At 39.5% G+C, this 16628-nt stretch overlaps 1 protein-coding gene across 1 annotated transcript in view; it reads right to left on the bottom strand.

Annotated features, from left to right (window-relative positions):
• Positions 1-926: 926 nt before the first annotated feature.
• The window catches only part of RAB2A (RAB2A, member RAS oncogene family), a 75093-nt gene continuing 59391 nt past the window's right edge, over positions 927-16628 (bottom strand). The window contains exons 7-8 of the mRNA XM_082859080.1: positions 4924-4992; positions 927-2815 (exon numbers count right to left, since the gene is read on the bottom strand). Coding sequence (XP_082715206.1) covers positions 2720-2815; positions 4924-4992 — 165 coding nt within the window. The 3' untranslated portion in view covers positions 927-2719. The remainder of the gene's footprint in view (positions 2816-4923; positions 4993-16628) is intronic.

Genomic DNA, 16628 nt, shown 5'->3' with positions numbered 1-16628 from the left:
ATGATTAGAAACAGGAACTATTTTCCTCTTAACAGGCTATTTTAAAATTAAAAACATAACTTATAATGGAAAAGAATTAAAAAAGAACATAGATGTATACATATATAACCGAATCACTTTGCTGTACACCTGAAACTATAACACAATACTGTAAATCAACTATACTTCAATAAAAAATTAAAAATAAACTGTGTAGAAGATATAGTTTCACTCTCATGTACTGTTTGAATTGTATATCTAATTATACACTACTCTTCCAAAAATTTGGTCTTAATCCAGTTTTGTTAAACCCAGAAGGCAAATTATAACACTATATTTATGAAGATTACAACTTTGGAATGTTACACGTTGAGACATTAAAAGTTTTATTTTTTGTGACTGATTTTCTAGCTCTTAAAACATGTCCATAGGTGCTACCAAAATTGACCAAAGATCATTTAAAGACTTAATTACAGTATTAAAGCGTTTAGTTCCAGGTGCCACTATTACATTATTTGTGACAAGGATAATAAAACAGCAGAGTAGAAACCAGACGGTAACACTGTTTTGTCGACTGACATAAAGGATTCATCACATATGTTCCTTAATGGCAGATGAAACTTGTAGAGAAAGTGGTGACAACTACGGAGAAGTCCTCTACCCGCCCCTGTGGCCCAAGGCCGAGGCAGGTTAAGGCTACTGTGCAGGGGCTGCATTTGAGGGCTCCAGCTCTTCTTAGGTTATTAAAATACATGTGCTTTGTTGTTGTTTGTTTTCCCCATGACTTTCTCTTCTTACACTTGATTTATAAAAGCATTAGAGGAGACAGCATGGAAAAGAAACACATTAAGTTTCTGGAAAAATTAACAGCAGTTTAAAAGTAACAGTTACCAGTGCTCTGCAACGGGAGAGGCCGCAACAGTGAGAGGCCCGCGTACCGCAAAAAAAAAAAAAAAAAACAGTTCCCAAAGAATCATCCTCTTCCTGGTACAGAGCAGAACAAGTTCTAGTTGTCTTAACTTGTCCTACTCACCACTAATGAGAGTGAATGGTAAGATTAGTGAATTTGATAAGACCACTTTAAAGAAAAAAAAAGTTCATAATAAAAATACTCAAGAAACTCAATTCCCCCTCACCTTTCTCTCTGTCCTCTAGGAGCTAGTTAAAGCAAAAAACTCAGATAGCATTGGGTGACTTCCCACAGGAGTAATGTCAAAGCTTTGACAGAGCACTGCTGAATCTTCAGGAAAGACCGGTAGAAAGCTGAAGTCAGTGAGCGGATTGAAAGTAGTTAGTTTCATACTTAAAATACTTGCTTACATCATCAATAACAAAAAGAATTTCAATACGGTAAAAAGATTTTCATCACATTCTAGCAAAATTTTTAAAAAGGGTAGTGTTAAACATCCTGACCCTTAAAAAAAAAATGTGCTTTATAATACATGTAAAAGCTGTGGATGGACTGAAAAACTGCATTCTTAAAAAATGATGTGGTCATAAAAAAAAAGAACACTTTTATACATAGGATTTTATTTGCACTGCTATAACAATTTCATTATAGTCCAAGGGAGAAAAAGAAAAAGAAGGATAAAACCACCACAACTGAGCAAATTACTAAAGCTTTTCTACTTTTAACAGGATTTTCCATCTGGTAGGTTTATTGTCATATCCCCTTCAAAACAGACAAGATGCTCACCATATTTTAAAGATTATAGGTTGCCACGGAAAGAAAAATTTTACACAGTCACTGTACATCAAGGGTTGAAAAACTGTCCTGCGTGAAAAATATATTTAGAAATCATATGAATAAAAGAAAAAGAAAACATTATTGTGTTCAAGGAAAGATTAAAGTCCTCATAATGTGCCGTCTAAATGTGGACACTCATTCCTCCTGGAGTCGCTCAGGCAGAGGGAGTCCTTTCTTCCGCCCACCTCACTCATTATACTGTGTTTTTACCCAACAGTCTGCATTAAGGCAAACAAATCCTTTTCTGAAGAGGTCTTAAAGAAACTGTGGACAAATAACAAACTTTTGGCATTAAAACAGGTTAACACACACATAGCCTTTAGAATGTACATTAAGCATATTTCTCTCGGACTAGTGACAAGAAAAAGATGAACATGCTTGTTAACAATGTCAAAAAGTTTAAAATTCAGTGTCCAAGCAATTCCTAACGATGCTTCTGTAGCTTTAAGCTCTAAACAGTATAGAATTTATGCAAATGCATTGAAGAATTCAAGCTTGGCAAATTACACCCAAGCAGGTTATAAACTATATATACAGAAAGTAAATGATAAATACAGAATTAAAAGAGTCCTTCGGTTTTCCTTATAGCCTTGAAAATTGACAAACTTTTGAGGACAGTTCTATAATATTAAACATTAGGTAACCACAGGTGTGGGGAAACCTAACTACACAAACCGATTTAAAATACTCAAGATGACTCTGTAGTGTTCAATACAATTCAGTTCGTAGGTAAGGGCACAAGACAACATTTAACAAAAATAATCACGTCAATTGACCTAGAAATCAAATGCAAATAGATATGAATACAATCTCCAAAATCTGTCTTTTTAAGTGAACATTAACCATTTATTCAAAGTTATACAAGAATTTGAAGGATTAAAGTCTTCTTCTGTGACATAAAGCCATTTCGAAGAGTTTCATGTCTCAGCTGAGCAGGAGGGTGAAAGAATAGGTGAGTAGCCCCTTCTGGGCAGCGAGACAGTAAAAACAGACTCAACAGCAGCCTCCCCCGGCCTGCTGTCCTCCCTGACTGCCTGCGTGCGTGGCGTTAGTAGCAGCATGCTGAGGGCCAATTTTAATGCCATTTGCCTGGAATGAAAGACAGAAGGATAATAAATGTATCTGGAGCCAACCAGACAGTATAATTTAAATTTAAGAAATCCTTTGGTTTCTTAGTGGCACAATCTTACCAAACAACTAAAAAAAAAAAAAATATATATATGGATATATATATATATATATATATATATATATATATATATGCTAAGCAGATTTTTACAACAATTAAAACAATATCTCTCAGGGGATGTTCCTTCCTTTTAAAATAATACTTGTGGAAATATTCCTGCAAACAATTCCTTATCATACCAGGTACTGCGTTAACAGAAACCAGAGTGCTGCTTTTAAGGGGATTCTCACAATGGAGAGATTGTTTAAAACGTAATCTTTAAAAGAGAAAAATATGCAAAGCCTATGCTCCTCTAATAAAACGTACAATCTTTCCTCTAGACAGCGTTTCTGTTCCATGTTGAATCAGCTGTACAGGCTAAGGGCATATGAGTGTTCTGTGTCATCAATAATTTCTATGATCCCCAAAGACATGGCAGCTTGCCAAGAACCCACACACAGAGTGGTTCTTTCATTCATCAAACTCACACTTATGTCTCAACCCTCACTCCCTCAAGTGGATTTTACCTAAAAATACAACACTCTGAGAAAAGTAATACAGTAGCTTCAGAAATTAAGCTCTTAAGGAAACTTTACGTCACAGTAAATCTCAGATTTATAGTGCTTGGCAGTTGTTCTGCAACAGTAGTAGCCTTGGGGTTTCTGGCACTAGCTCAGTATTGACAGCAGCTGATGTGGTTTCTTTTCGCTCTTCTGACTCCTCTTTAATAAAAAGCATGCCCTATGGCTCATTGGTTTTGCCCCCTCTGGGCTGGTAGCAACTTCTTGAGGAATCAAGAAGTCAGACTTGGCATCAGGCCAGATAAATCGCACGGCCTGTTGGCTCCTGACAGCACATTGCAATCAAAGCCACGCCAGGCACAGTAAAGCACTCAGCTACTATATGAAACCAGACAGAGACAATGAACATGCCCTTTACAAAGACGCCCAATTACTGTTCAATTTATATGGCATTAGTCTCTGAATGGTGTTGCCTTTAAATTAACTCAAGGTCTGTTGCCATATAAGCCTGGAAAGTATGGGTTAGAAACTTTATCACTACAAATTAAAAGAAACTGGAAAATCAAACACTTTTTGGAAACCCTAGGCAAACTGTTGTTTGTTTTAGCCAAGAATATTGAGACAGATAATAAAGAGGCTCCCTTGCACACGCCAAGAGATGCACACACAATGTCTTCCTAACACGGTGCTTCCTCGCTGCACCTGGGGGAGGAATAAGGGTTTTTCTCTTGAAAGCAAGAAGTCTTATTATAGAATGGCAGAAACATCTATGTAAAAGTAAATAATATGCTCTTATCCACATAAAAATTCTGAAATAAATAAGGACAAATGCATAGTGGTGATTTAGGTCAAAATGATGGCCTTTGGTAAACACTCTGAATTATTTGTTTCAAAGTTACATTTTATCCTAATCATGTTGATCAAAACTGGCTCAAAATAATTTTACAAAAAAAAAAAAAAAGAAAAAAAAAAGGAAAAGAAAAGAAACCCACAAAAACAAACAAAACAACTAGTGCCAACTGCCACTTACATATACTAACTCAGGCTCCTGAAAACACACTATGCTGAACTGGGAGTAACTTCCAATTGGACGCCTCCCTTCTCCGCACCAGACACAATGGAGAGAGCACCTTGCATTAGCTGACGTCGCACACGCATTTACACACTAGAAAATTATTCCCAGAGCAGATGACACCATATGGATGTGTAGATGAAAGTGGATTTTCTTCTCTCTTTGGAGGATTTATATTATTTTGCATTGCTTGCAATAAATGGATAGGGTCACTTACTTTAATTCGTTTTCATAGATAAAGTGATGCTTCACTAGAACATAAACATTTAGCTATTATACAACATATAACAAATTTTCAATGAGAAGATTATAAACTTATGTGTTAACTGACATCATAGATCCATTTTAGGAATTTTAAAAAGTAGAACTCTTGACTCCAAGTAATTAAAATTCAATTCTAAATTAACTAGCCAATAATATTTATATATATATATACCTCATTATTAATGTCAAAGACTCCTTCTTGGATTTTTTCATAAATTTCTTTTGCTGTATTAATAAATGCCTGAAATATAAGGTAGAGAAATTGGTTCAAATTATTTAAAACCACACAGTAAGAGAACATTATATAAAAAGCTCCATAAAATATTACAATGCTCAACATAAGAAAATCAACCAATGGAACACACCATATTAATAGAATAAAGGACAAAAACCACATGAGCATTTTAATAGGTGCAGAAAAAGCATTTGACAAAATCCAACACGTTTTCACAATAAAAGCATTCAACAAACTAGAAATAGAAGGGAACTTCCTCAAGCTGATAAACAGCATCTAAGAAAACCCACAGCCTGTATCATACCCAGCGGTGAAGTCTGAAAGCCTTCCCCCTAAGATCACGAACAAGACAAGGACGTGTGGGAACTAACGCCAGTAGCAGCAACAGCCAAAAAGTGGAAACAACACAAATGTTCACCAACTGAAGAATGAAACCCAAAATGTGGTATAACCATACAATGCAATATTATTCAGCCATAAAAAATGAAGTACTGGTTCATGCGACAATGAGGATGAACCTTGTTAATACGTAAAATAAGCCAGACATGAAAGACCACGTATAGTTCAATTCCATTTATATGAAATGTCCAGAAGAGGTCAATCCACAGAAGGAAAATAATTATTGGTTGCCAGGGGTTAGGGGAAGGAAGGAGTGGAGTGATGAAAATCTTCTGGAAGACAGTGGAGATGGTCGCACAACTCTGTGAATATACTAAAACCCATAGAATTCACCTTTAAAAAAGGGTGAATTTTATGGTATGTGAATTATATCTCAAAAGAAAAAAATTCATGACTGGAGAAGGGGAAGGGGGAGGGGGAGACCATAACATAAGAACAGCACACCTGAGAAAAACATGTCAATTAGATAAGCTGCATAGATGTCCATGTTGAAACTAGCTTACTTCTGGAGGCCACCGTTCCATACAGGATCCTTTTTCCCAGACAATGTATTACTTAACATACAGTTTGGCGGGTGGCGGGGGGTAATAATCAAAGGATGCTTATGATAAAGAGATAAAGGCAGCTCAACTTCTATGCCATGTTGAATAAAGTTTCACCCTTTTCCCATAGAGCATACTACTAAATGACAAGAAATTAGCATGAGAACATTGTAACCAAATTAAGCCTCTAAATACCAGAATCAATCCAAAAGCATTCTATATTTATGTAAGACATTAAGATATTTTACACATTATTGCCAATGCTACAGAAGGTGTATACAAACTCAGGTTCTAAACTATCAGATTTGAGAGATAATAGTATTAATATTATATTCAATTAGCATTCTATAAAAATTCATAAAAGAAGGCTGTTCTCCACTACTACTGATACAGACCTAATTCAAAATTTAAAAAGTAAACAGGTCCATGGAGAGGAACACATCATATCTTTCGTCTTTTCTACACTGTAAATATCTGACTGCTGAACCTGCCACCAGAGCTTTTGTTTCCTAATTAACAGGACTGATATGTTTTCACCTTTAAGGCCCTACAGCCCCCCAGAGCAATCAATCTACTGCCGCTCAATTACTGCACCAAGAACACACCAGTCAGTGCAGGGCGCGTGAGCGACTGCGGCAGGCGCGCAGAGGAATGAATATGCATCAACTCTAAGTGGCTGATCGAACCATCAGAGAGGGTCACGAGAACTTGCAGAGAAATAATGAGAAGAATTAATCACTGCAGATTCACAAGGCACTTCGGAAGCCAGTGTGCTTTTCCAGTGTGTGCTGGAGCTCAAGTGAAGGAGAAACTGGCTGTCAGCCAACTATGAATTGATTCACATTCCTCAAAATGGAGGTTATCCTTATAAATAAGGGAAAACCTAACTCTATTTCCAATAACATGTCAATTACGGTGATGGCCAGGCTAACTAAATATTGAAGTCAACAGATTCATAAATTCACAGAGTTGGAATTCCTGCCAGGGGCACCCACATGTGTACATTTCACTAGAACATTAGAACTACAAGGTCCCATAAATGAGTTATAACTTCATATAAACAAGCATTTATATTATAAAAGTCATTATTACATGTGCCATTGGATGTAAATAAATTGGCTTTTTGCTAATCTGTTGATGAATCACTTTAAAAACTGGCTTAAGAAAGCTATGTCTTTATTTATGCTAAAATTTCCAAGTCACTACTTATTTTATTACTTAAATAGTATACTTAATACTTTATTTAAGCACCTTCAAGAATAGCTGTACCCAATGGACGTAAGAGGTATTTTATATCAGAAAGACATGCAATTAACTCCATTATAATTAAATATAGCAAATGGTTTTCTTTTCTAATTCCCATCATCTCAGTGAAATACTCTTTGGACAATGCTACAATTTACTTGTCACCCAACTCTCTGATTACATATTAAAGACACTGAAATAAAATATTTTCCACTTCTCTGAGCACACTATACAGAGGACACTATATAAATGGATTGTTTTATTTACATCATGGCAAAAATTAATATTTAATATATATTACTAAGTGATTAATTAATGATCAATTTTAAGAAGTCCTTAAGAGTTTAAAACCAATGTGACAACTGTAGACATCAGTACACCTCTTTTCAAAGTATGTGGCTGTGGACTGAAATTGTTGAGTTCCCAAACATAATGAGCATTAAGCAATACTGTTAAGGCTTAGTAGAGAGAAAATAAAACTTCTAAGAGAACAGCCTTGGTTGTCACGGACAATAACTGTCCACTAAAGCTGCAAAGCACTTCAAAAACTCAGAAAGACAAGAGATACATATCTGTTACAATAATTGACTAGAATTTTCTTTCATTGCTCATTTCACTCCAGTCACTAAAAATCAATCTCCATATATATCTTTCAAGGAAGAGATGTAACAACCTGAAATACCTCTAGAACACAGGGGGAAAAAAAAAAAGGAAGAAATTAGCAACAATAAGTTAACTAAATAGATACTACAAAGCCTTTACACTAAAGCTCATGCTTTTTTTTTTTTTTTTTTTGGTGGCTGTGCTGTGTGGCTTGCAGGATCTTAGTTTCCTGACCAGAGATTGAACCCGGGGCCCCGGCAGGGAGAGCACAGAGTCCTAACCACTAGACCACCAGAGAATTCCCTAAAGCTCATGCTTTAATAGGACAGTCTTAAATTGAAATTCCTTCCAATTTTAGACATCATTTTAACTAGTTTTACTTTTTCTATTCCCCAGGCTACAGAAGCAAATTATGAAAAGGAGAGGGAAGGAGAAAGAGAAAGAGAGTGAGTGTGAGGATGTGTCTGTGTGAGAGGCCAGCGGGGATGTGCATGTGCGGTTTTGGGGAAGAGGCCACGGGGGAGCCTGCACATGGCAGTGGCTGCGGGAGCAGTGGGCCTGTGTGAAGATGGGCTCACAGCTCCTGACTGAAGAGGGCATGTGTTGGCCAAGGTGGCCCGAGTCATCAAGGGGAGAGAGACTCAGGATTTGCTGTTTAACATAAGTAACACAAAACACGTTCTTGAAACGTCTTCATTATTCTTACGAGTTTTGATGTTTACCAGGGAAAGATTTTGTAACAATTAACTTATCTGGAATAGTTATTTCCTTACTATCAGAAAAATGAAGCAAGATGATGGCATAACTCCAGAAAATTTTTAGCACTGCTTAATTAACATAATACTCTAAAAACATGACATCCTAAATATCATTGCAGGTTTTGTGACAAGTCAGAATTACAAACATATTCATCTATACTCCATGTTTCAAATATAGTCAAATCTCAATATTAGTTAATAGATTATAGAACAGGAAAAAACATTTGCTGAGAAACTGATGTGAATGGATGTCATTAACCCTGTGAAACAATCTAGGCAGATCCACGATTAAGAAGTATAAGAGATTTCCTTGCAGCCAACTTAACTTGGCGAGCCTCTGGCCTTCCCATGCAGCGCTGCACACCCGTATCTGAAACCTGACTCTCTCTACATTTTCCCATTAGCTCCCCGCTCTGCCCTACTTTGATTAATTGCCATGTCCAGTCCTTTACCTTCATTAGCCATTAATTGCCCTCCACCTCAGACACTAATCTTTCAACCCTTGGCAGTAGTTATCTGAATGATTCTGATAATACCTAAACTTAAGTAAGTTTTCAGGGACTTCTATAGCACAAATTAAAATAAACATAACCACAAAGAACTAAAAATGTATATCCTGCCTATTACCTGGCCGTTACCCAAGGGCACCTATTCACTTGCTGCCACAGATCTGGTCCTTCTCTGGGTACCATGGAAGGTCCAGGGAAGAGGACGACTGCCGTAGTTCCTACTGCTGCTGAACTAAAACAATTTAGTTGGGAGAATCTCAGTATGAGGGCTTACATTTCGGTTGCAGATGCAGGAAAAGTAAACTCTGCCCTGGCTTACAGGGACAGCGTGTGCAGGGCAGGACCAAGGCAGGTCTAGTTGTGGGCTATGGACACTGGGCTATGAGGGCCTTCACAACAAACGAGGGGGAATACAGACAAAGGGGAACACGGAATAATATTTTGTTTTTATTATGGTTTAACAGTTTTTAAGGCAAAATACTGAAAACTAGTCTACAACAGAATAACATTTCAATTGTTTCCTTGTGTAACATGCTGCCACCTGGTGGCAAGATAAAAATTATAGCATCTGTTAGGTAAGAATTCAAAATAAATTGAAGTGTCTTCGTTTTATTTAAACATCTTGAATAGATGTGAGTCTTTGGTTCTCTCTGAGAAGTGGGAAACAGAGAGCTAGGATGCTGTTTAATTTTCTTCTCCATGCTAATCAAGGCTGTGGACATTCCAGGTGTCCATTTGCCAAAGCTTACACTAACCAATATTTACCAAATATTTACTATGGGTCAGTCACTATACTAAGTGATTTACACAGGTTCTCGTTATTTCTGAAAAGAAGTTCAAAATATGTGTAAAAACGAGGAAATTAATTGTGCGGGCTGAAGCTGTATCTCCCAGTTTGCTAGCAGAATGGCGAAGGGGAGGCTCTGAGCCAGGCTGTCGGGGTCAAAGCCCAGCGCCACCTATTACCACACGTGTCTCTTGGACCTGCTGCTTTGCCCCTCTGTAAAAGGAGAGCAACCGTGGAGCCTAGTCCAGACCTGCTGGCTCGCAGGCGGACTCGGCACACGCCCGCCCTCGGCACCACTGGGTGTCGGAGCATACCACCGCGGGAACGAGAGGAGAAGCCGGGAACGAGAGGAGAAGCCGGGAACGAGAGGAGAAAGGGGGACTCAGGAGCAGCCTCCTCAGCGAATTAAAATATCCTGATTAGATAGAACTAAGCATCAAAAGGTAAGTTAACAACATATAATGTGTACGGTGAGCCGAAAGAAGAAAATGTATTGAGATAAGACTTTAGTATTATGCAGATAGGAAAGTCCTGCGAAAAGAACATCAGACGAGAAGCAAGACAGGCGGTTTACACATGAAGCTTCGTCGAATTCCGTGACGGAAAATATTCTGGTTGGAGCTGCGTTAGCTTCAGGAGAGCCTCCCACACACCGCGCCCGATGCAATGGCTTCAAGCACGTTCACGGACATGCCGCGGGGGCCACCATTTCCTCCCCCTCACTTTCCGCGGCATCCCCTATTCCAAAGTAGAGTAGTTCTGCTCTTCTTTCTTTCATCCAGTTTCCTGTGTTTCATTAGAACAAAGAGGGCTGCTGCTACATCTACTGACCTGTCATAACTCTCACTGTACAGACGGCACTGGGCTGCCAAGGAGAAGTGACTTGCCCAAGACCGGGCACAACTGTAGCAGAAGCAGGGTTAGCAGGATTCATATTCTGCCCACGTTTATCCTCTCTTTATTAGGATCACTTATCTTTAACACAATTCAAAGGAATTTTCATTTATTTTGCTTATGTTGCCACTAAAATTGAAAATAAAAAGCACACAATTATCCTCTTAAAAACCTTCTAGCTAGAAATTATTGTGGATTGCTAGGATTATTTTTGGAAGTACAAAATATTTGTGTTACTTATAAACACACAGATATGTTTAATTCCTTAGTAATTTAGTTCTTCCATTCAACAAGCATTTACTGAGTGTCTGATTTGTACCAGGCACAGAGCATACACTCAGTTATATACTTGGGTACATGAATGTCTTTGACCTCAAGGATGTGGGAGTACTACAGGGCAGATGCAAATCCAAAATTGGCACGTAGCACGAAAACCTCCACAACAGCTGTCTAGAAGGGTAACGTGGCATGACCGCTTCTGCTGGTAAAAAAACTGTCAAGAGAGAAGGCCCCGTGAATGAAGGCTTGAAGGAAAGTAAGCTCCCACTCATTTATTAGGAAAATTAAGGGGAGGAAAGACTGGTCTGGACGGAGAGGCAGACTTTAAGCTCAGTTACAGGGGAAGCTGGGGACAGGGAGCCACGTGGGATGAGGGTAGACAGGGCCCGACAGACCTCAAGGAACCTTGAAAAGGTAGGAAGCAGGCTGGGGACAAAATCAGAGGCTGCTCTAGAGGAGGAATTCTAAGGAGGAAGGTTGGCAACAGGAAGGCCAGTAAGGAGTTGAGAACTATAATCAAGGTAAGAAATGAAGGCCTGACAAAACAGTGGCAACCAGAATGGAAGGCAAAGATCAAACTTAATATCTCCTTTGGAGAAATTAACAGGACTTGGTAAAGAACACGGTAAGGATGACTCCATTTTTGGCTTAAGTGACTGAGGTGGAAGGGTATGCCGTGAAATAAAAAAGGAAGAAAATCAGGTTTCAAGGAGGGAATGAAGAGTTTACTTTCGACACGTGGAAGGATCGCTAATGCTGATGGGAAAGTCTTGGTAGCTGGTGATCTATATAGTTGTGTAAGTGCATAACATGCACCTAACAGCATGAGTTTCTTCAGAAGTGTTTAGCTACCCTGGTTTAGGAGTAGAGAAATTGGACGTAACTTTCAAAGTTAGTTTGGTTTGGATCATCCCTGAAGTCCCCTAGGGTGACGGCCAAACAAGGAGCAGAGAAGTTGACGCTAGTCCGCAAAGCCTTCCAATCTGTGGAAAGGAGTAGTAAATATTTATTACACTAAGCTCCCCTCAAGGGATGCTGGAAGCTTGATAAGCTCAGGTCAGATTTCCAGTGAAAAGCCCCGTGGTACCCATGACACTGAGAACAGGGTTGAGGGGTAACACAGCTTTTAGTTTACAGCTACATTCCAGCTCTACAGAAACATCTGTTCCACCACTTACAACACAGCCCAAGGCAAGGAAGATGTCCCCTCAGCCCAAATTCTGTCTGTAGATCTCAAGTAGCAGGACAGGACGCAAGTATTCACAAGGTGCCTTGAAACTGGTCTTAGTCACTAAAGCCTTACTGTCAGGTGTTCTCCCCGCCCCACCCCACACAGAAACCCACTGACCCTGTCAAGGTTAGATGTCTCGGCAGCCTACTCCAGTGTCTTCGGGTTAGGTGGCTGTATTTTCAGCTGTCATCTTGGCTATATCTTTAGTGCTTTAGCAGCTAAGCCAGGAATTTCCAGCCCTGATTTTTCAACAGTTTAAGATATTTTTAATTACTAAACTTTTGCCTCAAAAGTTTTTGATGTTTATATATTCTTCTGGTTTCACATAAATTTCCAATCTTAATTTTAAGTAAAATTGATGACTATTAGGGAAAAATCACCCATCAAATGGCTAAGAGATTGAGAATGTTTGACAAAGTGACAACTGTTTGACAAACAATATGTTTATTTCACACCACTATCACCTTTGGGTCCTAAAGGAAATATAATACTGTTGAAGTTTTGGTAATGTACAACTCTGAGAAAATGAAATTTTAATTTAGAGGGAATACACAGAGAAAAACAAGGAAGGAATCATAGAAGTAAATATATCACTTCTAGAATATTCGGACACCTTTAAAAAGTTGACCTGCAGCCTTTGGGAAGGGGTACTTTCCCTAGCCTGCCATAATCTTTGCTGCAGTTATTCCTGGGTCTAAAAAACCTCTTTCAAACCACAAAGACCCCAGGCGGCTACTGGAGGGAGCTCCCAATCAAAGGAGAAGCCAATCTATTCACCTGTGTTTTTCAAAACTCATAGGTTTTAGAATGCTTAGGGCAAAGAAGGTTTCGGACAGAATTCCACCTACAAGTTAACAAGTGAGACCAAAGCATAAGCTGATTAAAGACTGCGGGGAGAGGAGTAAGGTTAAAGTAATTAAATAAATACATAACCATCCAAACAATTATCTACCGTGTGGGGAGAAACTGTGCTAGGCGTTGGGGATGCCGAGATGAAAAGACAGCCTATGTTTTCAAGGAACTCTGTCCTCATGTTGAGTCAACGTGAAAAACAAGGGTCATGACAGAGTCATGAGAGAGTGCGAAGATAATAAACCCCTGACACAGGAATGACTAAATACAGAGAAAGGAGCACATAAGAGTGGTGAAGGGGGCAGGGAGGGTGTGTCACGTGTCACACATTCCAAGAGGAGGAATCAGACTCACTATATACCCTTGAAGGATCGGGTCGGGTCGGAAGGAGGGCGTTTCAAGCGTGGAGAATACGTTCTGCGGAAGCAGGTCAGGGGCACTGCCCTGTGGACGCGCTCTCTAGTTTAACAAGAACACAGAGGGGAGGACTGGCAAATAAAGGGACCTGTCTTCCAAGCTAAGGAGTTTGATGCAGAAGCCGTGAGGAACCACCTCAGGGTTTTAATAAAGCTGGAGAGTGACATTCAATTTTCATTTTTAGAAAGATCTTATAGGCAACAGTGTAGAGGACTGAAAAATGAACACAGGGAGTCCAATTAGGAAGCAATCACAGAAGAGGACAATTTGGAGAGATATTTAACAGGCAGAAATAATAATACACACATGGAAGGCAATACATATTAACTGAAGAAATGAGTGTAAAAGGGTAGGGAAGGGGGTTGCTTTAGGATACACGAGAGTGCACATCTGCAGACTAGAGCAGAGGAGGGCTATCAGTTCAGTCTGAATGTGTTAAACCGGAGGCTCTGAGACCCACTCATGCAGAGCTGTCCAAGTAGAGCTAGACACACAGCCTAAGAAGGGTATTCATGGATTTAGGTGACATTTCAACGTGGAAGAAGGAGATGGTAAAGGCGTCTGGAAGGCTAGAGAGCACAATAAAGATTAGACCATGATATCACGGAGCTAAGGAAAGAGCAAGTTTATAGACAGGAGAGTAGTCAAAAGTGTCACTTACCCCCCAGGGACTGTTCAAGGTAAGAAGAGAAAAGCATTTGTTAGGAGGTCTAGGGTGACCTTGGCCATGATGGAGGAAGTCAGACTGTGAACCGAGGTGTGAAATCCAATGAGGAAACAGCGGTAGATCTTACTAGAAGCTAGAAGAGAACATATCCAGGAGAACAGGGACTGATAGGGTTTGTTTTTAAGATGGCTGAAACCTGATTATGTAATTATATTCTGAAAGCCAAGAATCAGTAAAGGAGAGGATGAAGATGACGAGAAGGTCTGAAGAAATCATGAATCTGCAGAGCAGAGAAAGGACAGCACTTGGCTGGACCGTCTCGTTCACTCACAGCCGGGTGACTTTCCAGCCTCTCCGCTCCCCGGAGGGAGCCCAGGTCACGGTACTGACATCACCTGAGAGCAGGCTGCAAATGCAGACTTTCAGGCCGCACCCCAGACCTACTGAATCATAAGCTGCATTTTAACAGGATTCCTAGGTGAGGTGAATGCACATTAATGTTTGAGAAGCACTGTTCTAAATACAACTGATTCGGAAAAAAATATTTTTACAAGATATTCTGAGCTTAAGAAGAAAGTAGTCCCCACTTCCCCCACTGCAACCTCTATGTGACCATGAAGTAAGAGAATTAGCAAAACTAAAGGACATCAATCCTTTGGCTATTACGCACCCTCCACCCCAATTCCACTGGGGCGGGGGGTGGGAATGGCTAAATCACACTTGGAAAACTCTAGGTTAAATAAAAGCCAACAAATTTCTTAACAGTGGGTTTTCAGAATAGGAATAACACACTACTATTGTGAATTCTGGTTTCCTAAAAGGGGGGTAGACCCCAGCTCCTCCTAAGCTCACCTGACCACGGAACCCTAGGCAGAAGCGATCATTTTAATTCATGCTCCTCAAAGAAGGGCAGGCTAACCTTCAGTGCTGCTATTCTCCACTGTGTGGCAGACAGAAGGGGAACGAATGGGGAACCTGGAACACCTGGGTTTGGGTCCTGACTACGTATGTGAAAGAACTCTGACAATATGCCATACAAATATATGACCACATTATTATTTCAGGGACCTGACATATTTTAATCATTTGAAAATACTTCTGAAAGAAACCTTCCACTTATGAGACACTCTTCTAAATGCTGCAAGCAAGATCACCAGATTCCAGTGGCTGGAGGAGCGTCCCTTCATATCAACTCCTCAGTGTGTCACAGGACAGACCACAGAGGTCAGATCTTCCTGGAACCCTGCAGACTAGGACACTAAACAAAGCTGTGGTTCTGGAATGAACTGCCAGAGGGTGGCGGCTGAGGAGGCGTGTAGCCAATGGGAAGCCTGGGCAGTTACCAGGCAGCATGATATCTTGATGTCCTCAATAACCTTTAAGTCTCATTTGAAAATTGAAGTCAAACTAATATTCAAAAATATTTACTGCTGGTCACATGGTCGATTTTTATTTCCTTATCAGCAAAATGGAGGTCAAAATAATCGTTTTTTTTTCTTTTTTGTCCACCAGAGGTAAAAGAGCCTAAACCTCATTTTCCCAATATAAGATGTGATGACACTATACATGCTCTGTATATTCAGCATGAACATCACTTGAATAAATGGTAGACAACTAAATACACGGGTTCCCCCACCATATGTTATACACTCAAATATATGTGTATAGCATCTAAATATTAAGTTTAAAAATCTGTAATGGGAACTGAAAATGTAAAGGATGAGTTCTGGTCTCTTATTTCTATGGGAATACCACATAGGCAAGAATATTTTGGTTGCAATTGGCTTTTTAATTTCGTTGACATTTAGGAGATGAATTCTGGGGTGTACCTCTACTATCACATTTAAACGTGCATTTCTTCAGCAAATAGCAAAAAGGATGAATGATAATTGCATGTTTGGAGCAACCCCAAGTTGTATAAAACTGACTAGAATCCACTTCATAGGAAGGGTGAATTCTCTTATTATAACTTGTAACTTGGAAATTATAATTTACAGTTTGGAAACAAATAAACATAATACGTGTGTACCACAGCAGTTTGCTAATACAGAGAGGTTTTATGTGGAGAGAGCTTTCTATGTTTGTATTATATAAAAAAGTGTTTCGGGGCTTCCCTGGTGGCGCAGTGGTTGAGAGTCCACCTGCCGATGCAGGGGACGCGGGTTCGTGCCCCGGTCCGGGAAGATCCCACATGCCGCGGAGCGGCTGGGCCCGTGAGCCATGGCCGCTGAGCCTGCGCATCCAGAGCCTGTGCTCTGCAACGGGAGAGGCCACAACAGTGAGAGGCCCAAGTACAGCAAAAAAAAAAAAAAAAAAAAAAGTGTTTCTTTGTGTGTATATAGTCTGTGTGTGGTGTTAATCTTTTTTTTTTTTTGGTGGTGTTAATCTTATACATGATTTTATAAATATAAAATGATACCCATCTATTAAATAGTAGATCTAGCTGAGAAATTCTTACC

The sequence above is a fragment of the Leucopleurus acutus genome (genome assembly GCF_964270905.1).
Source record: "Leucopleurus acutus genome assembly, chromosome: 17".
Lineage (NCBI taxonomy): Eukaryota > Metazoa > Chordata > Mammalia > Artiodactyla > Delphinidae > Leucopleurus > Leucopleurus acutus.
This window is presented reverse-complemented; position numbering and strand designations above follow the sequence as displayed.